This window comes from Bos javanicus, chromosome 6 (genome assembly GCF_032452875.1).
Source record: "Bos javanicus breed banteng chromosome 6, ARS-OSU_banteng_1.0, whole genome shotgun sequence".
Lineage (NCBI taxonomy): Eukaryota > Metazoa > Chordata > Mammalia > Artiodactyla > Bovidae > Bos > Bos javanicus.
This window is the reverse complement of record NC_083873.1, coordinates 90696299-90708720: the sequence shown is the minus strand read 5'-3', so window position 1 is coordinate 90708720 and position 12422 is coordinate 90696299. Positions and strand designations below refer to the sequence as shown.

The 12422-nt window shown below is 37.9% G+C and overlaps 1 protein-coding gene across 2 annotated transcripts in view; it reads left to right on the top strand.

The window, feature by feature from the left end:
- Nucleotides 1-7674, top strand: part of CDKL2 (cyclin dependent kinase like 2) — a 46885-nt gene extending 39211 nt beyond the window's left edge. Inside the window, exons 13-15 of one of the 2 annotated variants that reach the window (XR_009737069.1) lie at nt 4470-4558; nt 5244-5392; nt 5578-7674. Coding sequence is in view for 1 of the 2 variants with exons in the window: in XM_061420495.1 (XP_061276479.1) it covers nt 4470-4535 (66 nt within the window). In the remaining variant the exon portion in view is untranslated. The remainder of the gene's footprint in view (nt 1-4469; nt 4559-5243; nt 5393-5577) is intronic. The other variant, XM_061420495.1, reaches the window with a different exon arrangement.
- Nucleotides 7675-12422: the final 4748 nt, after the last annotated feature.

Here is a 12422-nt window from a genome sequence, read left to right as displayed (position 1 = left end):
CACAGATTTTATTTTTAGGAACTACAGTGTTGCGGGAAATTCCTTGTATACGTCTAAGCTTAAATGTAAAGCAGATTTTAAAGGCAAAAATTCCCACTTGCTCTTTGTGAGCACATTATTGTTCAAAGCACTTTTTGGGTCAACATAGCTCAATCTACAGAGAAGGCAATGGCACCCCACTCCAGTACTCTTGCCTGGAAAATCCCACGGACGGAGGAGCCTGGTAGGCTGCAGTCCATGGGGTCGCGAAGAGTCAGTACATGACTGAGCGACTTCACTTTGACTTTTCACTTTCATGCGTTGGAAAAGAAAATGGCAACCCACTCCAGTGTTCTTGCCTGGAGAATCCCAGGGATGGGGGAGCCTGGTGGGTTGCCGTCTCTGGGGTCGCACAGAGTCGGACACGACCGAAGTGACTTAGCAGCAGCAGCAACAGCAGCTCAATCTAGTTGCATGCAATGGAAGAAAAGCTTTGGCTGCCTTCCCCCTTCTTCAATATTTTTCTTTCTCATTCTGAACTAATCGTTTTATATCTGAAAACTGGTTCTGCATTTTTCCTCTCAAGTTATTTGTTCAGTTTCCATTTGTATTTAAAATACAATGAAAGAGAAAGTAGGTGTATTGAAAAAGCACAGATTAACACCAAAATAACATGAATTTGTGTGTGGAAAATCTGGGTGGAAAGAGACTTAACTGGAGACTGAAAGCCAAGGGCCTGCCTTCTGAGGCTGTGACCTGCCTTGCACCCTTACTTTCTGGTATTCATCAATGCACTGAACTACATAACATTTTCACATTTATAAAAGTCTATTATATACCTTCTGGAACAATCTGTAAGATAGATTTTGTAAGTGAAATATTGCTTAATCCTTGGAATATGTCTCCACTCCTCACTCCACCCCATGCTTACACATTTTATATTTACAGACATAACTTCAAATATTTTCCTCTAAGCACTGTTTGCTTCATCCCACAAATTTCCATATGTTATATTTTCTTTATCATTCTGGTCAAACATTTAAAAAATTTCCCTTGTAATTTTTTCTTTAACCCAATAATTTTTTAGGAATGTGTTGTTTAACAGACACTTGGTTATTCTTTAGATACTTTATTATTAATTTATAATTTTAACTTCATGTGATCAGAGAATATACTCTGTATGATTTCGATTTTTTTAGATGCATGGAGATGTGTTTTATGGCCCAGCACATGGTCTGTCTTGGTGAATAAACCTTATTCTCTTAAAAATAATGTATATAATTAGTTGTTGGATGTAGTGTTTTATAAATGTGAAATTCGATTAAGGTTGATAATGTTCAAACGTTGTATATTCTTTATGATTTTTTTGTTTAGTTCCATCAGTTCCTGAAAGATCTTGATAGATCTTTCACTATGATTGTGGCATTGTCTATTTTTCTGTTTATTTTTGCTTCAGGTATTTTAAAAAATCTGTTTTATTAGGTACAGACACATTTATACTTGTTTTGTCTTTCTGATACATTGTCTCTTTTATCATTTTGAAGTCTCTCACTTTATCTCTCTTGGTGCTCTGTGCCTCAAAGTCTATTTTATCTGAGATTAAAATAGTCACTGCAGCGTGCGTACGTGCTAAGTCACTTCAGTCATGTCTGACTCTCTGCAATCCTGTGGACTGTAGCCCACCAGGCTCTTCTGTCCATGGAATTCTCCAGGCAAGAATCCTGGAGTGGGCTGCTATGCCCTCCTCCAGGGGATTGCCCTGACCCAGGGATCAAACCCACGTCTCATATCTGCTGCACTGGCAGGTGGGTTCTTTACCACTAGTGCCCCCTGGGAAGCCTTCACTCCAGTGTACTTACAGTTATTTGGCTTCATAGTGTGTCTTTCTATCAATACTTTCATTTACTTTCAGCTTATCTGGTTTTTATGTTTTAAGTGTTTCTTTTGCCAACAGCAGATAAATTAGGATCTTCCCTTTGTATCCATTTTGTCAATTCTGATTCTTTTAATTGGAACGTCTGTTTATTTTCTATTTCTTCTAACAAGTTACTACCAATTTAAAACAATCTCCATGTGTTCAGCTTCACAGTTTCCATAGGTTGGAAGTCAAGGTACAGCTGCTGGTCTCCTTAAGAGTCTCATAGGCTGAAATTAAGATGTCAGCAGGGCTGCGTTTCTCTCTGGAGGCTCTAGAGGGGGAATCTGTTTCCAGGCTCATTCAAGTAGTTGGCAGCATCTAGTTCCATGTGGTTGTGGGACTCATGTCCCGTTTCCTTTCTGACTGACACCTGGGGGGTTGTTCTTGGCTTCTAGAGGCCATTCACATGGCTCATGGCCTAATTCCACAGGCCTCAAAGCCAGCAACTGTGGTTGAAACTTTCTTACTCCTTTGACTCACTCTTAACTCATCTGCCTCACCTCTCTGACATTCTTCCGCTTTTAAGGGCACATGTGATTCCTTGGGCCCACTGGGATAATCTCTCTGAGGGTCAGCTGAATTGCTAAATTAATTTCATGTTCATTAATTTCATGTTCTTTAATTTCATGTTCATTAATTTCAAAGTTCTTTCACAGAAGTAGCTAAGTGAGTTCGATTGACTAACCAGGTACAGATATCTTAGGGGAATATCTTTAGAATCCTTCCTACCACTGAATATTTAGGCCAATTAACATTAATGTGATTATTCAAGTGTTTGGATCTAGCACTATTTTTTTATTAGTTATTTTTGTTCCTCTGTTTTCCCTTTCCAGTCTTATTTTGTATTTAGGTATTTTTAGTACTGGTTCTTTGGTGATAATCTCTGCATTATTTTTTTAATGAATTCTCTAAGGATTACAGTGTATACAACTAATTTTTTCATAGTCTACTTAGAATAAGTATTGTATCACTTATAAAATGTAGAATCTTTCAAAACCTATTTCTCTTCTGCACACCTGAACTTTATGTTAGAGTTATGTATTTTATTCACATACATAGAAAGCCTCACTACACTATATTATCTTTTTGCTAAAATAATCATAAGTATTTTATTTTATTTTATTTTTTAACTTTACAATATTGTATTGGTTTTGCCATATATCGAAATGAATCCGCCACAGGTATACATGTGTTCCCCATCCTGAACCCTCCTCCCTCCTCCCTCCCCATACCATCCCTCTGGGTCATCCCATTGCACCAGCCCCAAGCATCCAGTATCGTGCATTGAACCTGGACTGGCGACTCATTTCATATGTGATATTATACATATTTCAATGCCATTCTCCCAAATCATCCCACCCTCTCCCTCTCCCACAGAGTCCAAAAGACTGTTCTATAAATAATCTATAAATAATAATAAGTATTTTAAGCAGTTTATGCAAAGAAAGTAGTTTTCTATGTTTACCTAGCTACTGACTTTTAATGTTGTTCTTCCTTCTTTCATAAAGATTACAGTTTTAATTTCTGATATTATTTTCCTTCTGTCTGGAAAACCTCCTGTAATGATTTTTACTGAGCAGGTATGATAATGACAAACTCTTACTTTTCTTTCATTTGGGAATCACATTATTATTTTGCCTTCTTTCCTGAAATATATTTTCACTGGATATAGAGCACGAGTTGGTAGATTTTTAAAAAAGAATTTTTTTCTCTCAGTGCTATAAAGATAATTATTTCTCTGTCTTCTAGTCACTACAGTTTCTGGTGGAAAATTATCAGGTATTTGAATTGTTCCTCTGTATGAAGTGTTTCATTTTTCTCTAGCTGCTTTCACTATCTAATCTTTGTCTTTTGTGTTCATTAGCTTGAATATCTTATGTTTGGGCATAGTTCTCTTTGAGTGTATCCTTCTGAAATTTGCTGAGCTTCTTGAATCTGCAAACTGATCTCTGTTACCAAATTTGGCAAGTTTTGGTCATTATTTCTTCAAATATTTTTTCCTGCCATATCTTTCTTTTCTCTTTATGAAATTCCAGTGACTTATATGGTAGACCTTTGGGTAGGTTTTTTTTTTTTTTTTTTTTACAGGTTCCTGAGGCTTTTCACCTTCTTCAATCTTTTTTTCTGTTTTTCAGATTGAGTAATTTCTACTGATCTATCTTGCACTTCCTCACTACTCTGATAGCAGGGCTTGCCCTTTGGGCAAAGTCACAGTGGTGAAAAACAAACAAAACTGGAAACTTACTCCCACACGAAGGGTTGTGTCTCCAAGTTTTGACTCTTGTCCTTCATCCTCAGTTGTTTTTTTTGTATTTTTTTCAAACGGTTTTGATTTGTTTATTTTGTTGATAGGTAGTAAACATGGGTTACAGCAGGTTTACATTGCCCTGGCACATCAGAAGTATCATTTAGCATATATATCAACAACGAGGTCAGAGAGTAAGATGAAGCCCTTACTTCATCTTTTTCTGTATAAGCAGCTTGAGCTATCCATATGAATAGTTAACCCTTTGGGGGAAGTAGGACTTTGGCAATTACTGAGAATCTATTATGCTCAATTATTAACTTCTAGGTATCAAAATCTCCCCTGTCAGATGATTCAGAGGCTGATTTGCCTCCCGTGGAACACCAGCACTGAGTGGCCTGTCGATTCTGAACTGGGTAGGTCTGATTTCTCACACTTGGAGCTGTGTTACCTTTCATGGGAAATGTTTTGTGTTAATAGCTTGCTAAAGTTACAGATTCCCAGCCAAAATATTCTTCCATGTTTGGCTCTGTGGGAACTCCTGATAGACAAAGAATTGTACCACTTAAAAAAATAGAAGTAGCATTTGTCTCTGGGATGAAATCCTTTTTCATAGAGTTTACATCTCTTGCTTTTAAACTAATCTGCTGTATTTTATTGGATACAGTAATGTGAATTTAGGGTGAGAAATGTTCCAGGAGGATACGGACTTATCTCTCTTATCAGTCATATGCCCTTTGGGCTTGTAAAACAAGAAAGAGCAAATGACTGCTAGATAATCCTTTTCCTAATAAAGAGGTATCAGCACTAAACCCAGTGATTGCTTTCCTTTTAAATAGAACTTTTTAATGCTAAAACTTCTCCCCCTCCAAATCAGACCTTTTGGGGGTGATACTTTTCTATGTGAGCTCACACACGTCATTCAAAATTGAGTATCTCATTAACTCTGTGAAATGTATTGGTAATAAAATCCCACATTCTCATAACTGTGTTGTTAGAATTAATCTTTCAACCTCCACAAAGTATTTTGAATGTCTGTGACACCAAATGTGAATTTACTGTGACGTGAACAAATTTTAAATTTTAATTTCTCATTTTTAGAGGTCCTTTCCAAGGCCCTAGTGGAAGTCATTACAATGCATTCATTATACATACTGTGTAAACTTCAAGCTCTCTTAAAACCTGGATCTGTTTTGTCAAAATTAGTCATTATTTATATAAAAGTGGATGTGCTACACGTGATAGTTTTGGTGAGTAATTATCCTGAAGACTGTCTTTAAAATCTTGTTTTTGATACTCATGATTTTCTTAGACCATGTAATACCTACCAAGACTATCAATATATACAGGGTAAGAAGGCAAGAGAGGTAGAAATCAATTTCTAGCAGGAATTTATATGAACTATTGGGTGGCATATATCCCCCTTTGCTTTTAGATGCTGCTATGGTACCTGAGAGAACATTCTTGTGCAACAGAATTCTAGGAGCAGAGATTCATGGCTTTGAGCATTGACTTCTGAACTGCCTGCATTTTCTAAGAAAAGCCTTACAGCAGAAGAAAAGACATCATCCATGTGTTTCACAGGAAGATTGAATAACTGTTATCCCCTCACATTTCAAGTCCGTTGATGCTATTTCAAGATGTATCAAATGAAAGCATAGTGATAGGGTTCTTGTTATATGAATGTGTATTTACTATTAGTAGATTGTGTATTTAAAGTGAGTAAAAATAAAAGAGAAGCATTTAAAAGGTTTTGTTATTTATGCATTGAATCTTGTTTGCTATCTATATAAATGTGTACATTTATTTGGAAGTGAGTTCAGTGGAGGTAGATGATCAAAACTAGGATCAATTGAAGAAAATGAAAAAAAAAAAGATAAAAAAGATTTTCTTTCCTTTACCCAAACTTAATTATAAAACAAATTTAAAAATCTTGCTTGTTTCTATGCTTTAAGGAGAAAAGTAACAACTCTCTATGGATAGAAGTGTATCTTTGGTTTCTGTGATTATTGTTAATGTTTGATCAGTGTTATTGTGGGAATTTTGGCCTCTGCTGATCTTCTAAGAACCACACTAAAGCAAATTTTGCAAAGAAACCATTATTTCTAATAACTTAGTGTGATTCTGGCATTGGACAGTCCTCTGTTTTGTAAGATTCTAGTGCTAATGTTCCTGTGTGTAGGAATGTGATTGAAATGAGTGGTGAAGAAGAATTTCGTTAAGTTTATCCTGGAGCTGAGTACTGTGCTTCTCATTTGAAAAAAAACAGAGGTAACCATACAGAGTTTCAGGGCTGAAACTGCGTTATACCAGTCGACTCAGGCTGATTACTCTTATCTGGCTCAGTGTCTATGAAACTCCCCAGTTGGAAATGCTTTAGGGAGGGAATGTCGACTGTGAGGACTTCTCTCTTGTCCCACTGATAGTTTGAAGGTGACATTAGACAGAACCTAGAGATGTTCCTCTCTCCTTGTTTCCTCAAATACTTAGGCCTTCCCCAAAACTTTTTATCAAGGTGCAAAATCATTTACCATCAGCGCATACATCTTTTCTAGTGCTCTGGTCCAAACTTTTAGGTGGTAATGTTAAACCAGTTGGACTGCAGGTTTTTGGTTTCTGGGTTGTAAGTCATGCTCTGCATTTAGAGAATGGTTTTTAAGGGGACCAGAATTTGTGTGGACACTTTTTTTTTGCCTTAACCTATTAACAACATATTGTTTTTTTCCAAAAGGCATTGGCTAGAATGCCTCCCAAATTTAACTAGCACTTTTCTCTATTACTCTAAAGAGCTTAATATTGAAATTCTGACCTTAGACACTTGGGCTTCAAAAGAATAGGACATTCCAGAGGAGGCAAAATAAGAGGCTCCAATGTGGAGTCTGTTGGTAGTTCAGCTAAAATTTGGTCTTGATTCTGAGGTTCTATCTTTAACCTCTGACCAAGTATTTGACTAGATTGTTATGGCTAACATGCTGAAGAAAATTTGTGTGTAAGTACATTAAAATATTATTTTATTTTTACTTTGAAAAATATTGCCAAGAGACTCTACAGCATGGAAAGCAGATGATACTTAAAAAGCCAAGTGTTTCTCTAGTTTATTTCTATGTTATTTTAATTTATAGATCAGTGTGAAAATATCATCTCAGTGTCTAAGGATCTAAGATCAATAACCTTCTCATTTCTATATTTGCTTTTGGGCATTTTTTTGTTTATTAAAACATATTGTGAACTTCAGAGTTAAGGAACTAAAAATGATTTACTGTAAGTCCAGGTTGAGACTTGAGGATCTTATCTGGTTAGAACTTGCAGAACTACTTGAAAAAGAAGATTTTGCAAATTGGGGCCATAGATACTGAACCAAAATAATCCCTCTTTTCAGTTTGAGGTTACTTTTAACTTTTTCTCACCCACAAGGATATGATTAAGCCACTTACTAATAGAAAATATATGTAGGTACTGGTGGGGGAAATGGGCTTGCTGTGTGTATGTATGTTTTAAAATTAATAAATATTATATCTTACTGAGCTCCATATATGGTTTTTGCTTGATTTTTATTTGCGACCATGAATAATGCATGCAGCACTGTATAGTTTTAACAGATAAGTTTGAAATAATCCATTAATTTTCTTTTCAAAATTTAGGAAATGGATAGCAAGTTAATTTTCTTGTACAGCCAGTGATACAAGCAGCCTGGCCCTGTCTTGTCCTTTACCTGTCTTGTAAAGACGACCTGGTAAAAACTGTGACAAACTCAATCTTAGAAGCTGGTTCTCTTGATTGAGAATACCTTGCTTGGTAAGAGAGAATGCCTTGCTTGGTTAGGATAGCTAACATCCTATAGAAATGGGGACACAGAAGATGTGTTTTCTCTTGTGACTCTCATCATTGGTTCCTTCACTTTAGTTTTGCTACAAGGCTGAATCTATAGTAAATTGTGTGTTACACTAGGTGGGAAAATGTACTTGACTTGTTTGCTAAGCCCTGCTTCCTATAACCGAACCATTGGCAGGAATTAGAGACCTCAGCATCACTGCTTTTCAGGTTTTAAGGCTGGTCCTAGAAAATTGGACTAAATGAATTTTTTCCCATTTTTTTGTGTTGTGTTTTAGCATTAGAAATGAACCCTTAACACTCCTCCATGTGAATGAAAAAGTATGTTCTCACATTATGTTTTAAAAGGTCTTATTTTCTCTCTTTGTAGCTTCAGACATGAAGTAACTCGAAAGTGTAATTACCATGTTGTTGTTTAGTCACTAAGTGGTCTCTGACTCTTTTGCCTCCCCGTGGGCTGTAGCCTTCCAGACTCCTCTGTCCATGGGACTTCCCAGACAAGAATACTGGAGTGGGTTGCCATTTCCTTCTCCAGGGGATCTTCTTGACCCAGGGATAGAACCCAAGTGTCCTGCATTAGCAAGCGAATTCTTTACCACTGAGCCACCAGAAAAGCTCATAATTATGATAAAGCTTATCTGTTTCTTAACATGTCTTTCTGAGAAGTACCTTACCACAAATCACTTGTCATCACTTGTAAGTAACTTGTGATTTAGAGCTTTGTGTTTGTAGATATTTTTGGATATTATTATTGTGGATATTTGTGATGTTATTATATACTGAGAAACTGAAAACAAAACAAAAACTCACCGACAAAATGTTGTTTTCCTTTGCTTTCAGTGAAATTTTATTTCCCTCCATTGCATAGCCTTATTTAATCCCTTCTTGTTCTACTTTGGCGTGTAGGATCATCTCCTGTAGAAGTGAGGAAGGCTCTAGCCAAATTTTGGAAACTGTGTTATTGGTTAACATGAATTAAATGAGGAGTCAGGAAGGTGAAACCAAAATATTTCAATTCAGCATGTTTTCTTCTCCTTACATTAGGGAAGGATTTCCAATCAGTCAAGAGAACAGGTTTTTTTGTATCAGTTTATCTCCATTTAGCTATCTTCATGCTTCTAGAGCTTCCCCAGTGGCTCAGTGGTAAAGAATCCTCCTGTCAGTGCAAGAGACACAAGAGACACAGGTTTGATCCCTAGGTCAAGAGATCCCCTAGAAGAGGGAATGGTAACCCACTCCAGTATTCTTGTCTGGAGAATTCCACAGACAGAGGAACTTGGAGGGTTACAGTCCTTAGGGTTGCAAACAGTTGGACATGACTAAAGTGACTGAACACACACACATGTGCCTCTAAATTTGGAAAACGACCTCCATTAACTGCTGCTTGAATTGAAAACAGTCCTTCTGTCCCACAACAATGTCTCCACTGGTTACTTCTCTCCTGAACCCCAAACTGTTTGGTGGTGTTTCAGGGGTTCTGACGAGGTCTGGTACTATAGTCCTTTATGTCTCAGCACAAGAAAGAATTCAGTGAGAGAAAAGTGGTAGATAAGTGATTTATTACAATAGGACGCTTCTGAGGCTTACAAGTGGGTGGGCAAGAAATGCTGCATACCGAGAACTTACTGGGCTACAATTTTACAGTCAAAGGAAAAGTGGGGAGGGGGAGAAGAACTTCCTTGTCTCTCTTGACTAGACTCTGTGCTTCTATCATCAGTTCCTTCTCCAGGTTGAGCAGGGGAATTTTCTTGTCCCTACGTGGTTCATCTAGGTCCACAAATTATTGTTGTTTCTTATGTGTGCAGAGAGCATGTCCTAGGGATCATTAACTTACTGAGTTCACTGGGCAAGTGGTGGGCCTCATGCCACCCTTGTTTTATTGCTTTGGGGCATGTCTCGTGCTTCTGTTACATGGTTTTGTTGCTAAGAAAGCCTGCTTGGTTTTATGGTTAGGCAAACTTGCTTTCTTGAGCTATCATTAACTTACAGGGATTTTCCATATTTTTCCTACTTACACTCCCCTAGTAAGATTAACTAATCACTTACATTGTCCCTTTACTCTGTCCCTGTCAAACCTACAATTAGTCTCCTTCCTTTGATGATCAGTCCATTTGCTTACACACATACCTACCTGTCTGTCTCCTCCGCTATATATTTTTCAAATAGAAAAGCTGTTTGTTGAGTTACTTCTAGACCCTCCGGGAGAGTCAGGGCCAGATTCTGAAAGCACACAGACGGGCGAGGTCAATATCCAGAGTCGCCACCGCCGCCAAAATGTCTGTGTCTTTAAAGATTGCGAACCACATCTTTTTTATAACCTCTTTCTGTTCCAAACCATCTAGCTCTGTGATTTTTATCTGACAATAGGAATAGAAGCCCTATGAAGGTAGGAATGTTAGTCATGGTTTACAGGCAAAGTATAGGCTTCAAAAGCTTAAGAAATTTATCATGTCACTCAATTAATAAATGATAGAACTGTGGGTGTTTGTTGAGAAGACTCTTGAGAGTCCCTTGGACTGCAAAGAGTTCAAACCAGTCAATCCTTAAGGAAATCAACCCTAATAGTCATTGGAAGGACTGATGCTGAAGCTGAAGCTCCAATACTTTGGCCACCTGATGTGAAGAACCAACTCATTGGAAAAAACCCTGATGCTGGGAAAGATTGAGGGCAGGAGGAGAAGGGGGTGACAGAGGATGAGATGGTTGGATGGCATCACCAACTCTGAGGACATGAGTTTGAGCAAACTCTGGGAGATAGTGGACAGGGAAGTCTGGCTTGCTGCAGTTCATGGAGTTGTAAAGAATTGGACATGACTGAGCGACTGAACAACAACATGATTACTTAGATCTGGAATCAATAAAAAAAATATATATGTATTTTGTTTAGATAATATAAACTTTTGGAGCTTAGACTCCTGGAGCTACAAGTAACCTCATCCATTTACAGAGGAGGAAGCATGTTTCTCCAGCCGTAAACAAAACTTCACATTAATTGAATTAGATTTGGATACTGCTCACCTTGAATCAAACATTGTAGCCAGGGGAATGGTGTGCACTGCTTGGCTTGGGTCTCTGTTAAATTTCTTTGAATTAATGAAAGAGCAAAAGGAAACGGGATTATACTGATTGGTCTAGGTTAATGACCACCTGGCTTCCACCCAGCTGGAGGCAAACAAGGAATGGATGCTGGAGAAACAGTCGCAGTGCTCACCAGGGATATTTTGAAAATGCAAAAGGTATGCTTCCTCTTAGATTTTGATCGATTCTGACATATTGTCCTCCAGAAATGCCATGCCAATTTACATTCCCAGCAACAGTGTATAAGAACGTACCTCCCTACAACTGGACCATATTAGAAAATACTACTAATAGTTTCCATGGGGCTTCTCTGGTGGTCCAGTGGTTAAGAATCTGCCTGCTGATGCAAGTGCCTAGAATGTGAACTCAAGTGGGCCTTAGTACGCATCACTATGAACAAAGCTAGTGGAGGTGATGGAATTCCTGTTGAACTATTTCAAATCCTAAAAGATGATGCTGTGAAAGTGCTGCACTCAATATGCTGGCAAATTTGGAAAACTCAGCAGTGGCCACAGGACTGGAAAAGGTCAGTTTTCATTCCAATCCCAAAGAAAGGCAGAATGCTCAAACTACCACACAACTGCACTCATCTCACACTCTAGTAAAGTAATCCTGAAAATTCTCCAAGCCAGGCTTCAACAATATGTGAACCATGAACTTCCAGATGTTCAAGCTGGATTTAGAAAAGGCAGAGGAACCAGAGATCAAATTGCCAACATCTGCTGGATCATTGATAAAGCAAGAGAGTTCCAGAAAAACATCTATTTCTGCTTTATTGACTATGCCAAAGCCTTTGACTGTGTGGATAACAACAAACTGGAAAATTCTGAAAGAGATGGGAATACCAGACCGCCTGACCTGCCTCTTGAGAAATCTGTATGCAGGTCAGGAAGCAACAGTTAGAACCGGACATGGAACAACAGTTCCAAATCGGGAAAGGAGTACGTCAAGGCTGTATATTGTCACCCTGCTTATTTAACTTATATTCAAAGTACATCATGAGAAATGCTGGGCTGAATGAAGCACAAGCTGAAATCAAGATTGCTGGGAGAAATATCACTAACCTCAGATATGCAGATGACACCACCCTTATGGCAGAAAGTGAAGAAGAACTGAAGAGCCTCTTGATGAAAGTGAAAGAGGAGAGTGAAAAAGTTGGCTTAAAGCTCAACATTCAGAAAACTAAGATCATGGCATCCAATTGCATCACTTCATGGCAAATAGATGGGGAAACAGTGGAAACAGTGGCTGACTTTGTTTTCTTGGGCTCCAAAATCACCGCAGATGGTGACTGCAGTCATGAAACTAAAAGATCCTTACTCCTTGGAAGGAAATTTATGACCAACCTAGACAGTGTATTAAAAAGCAGAG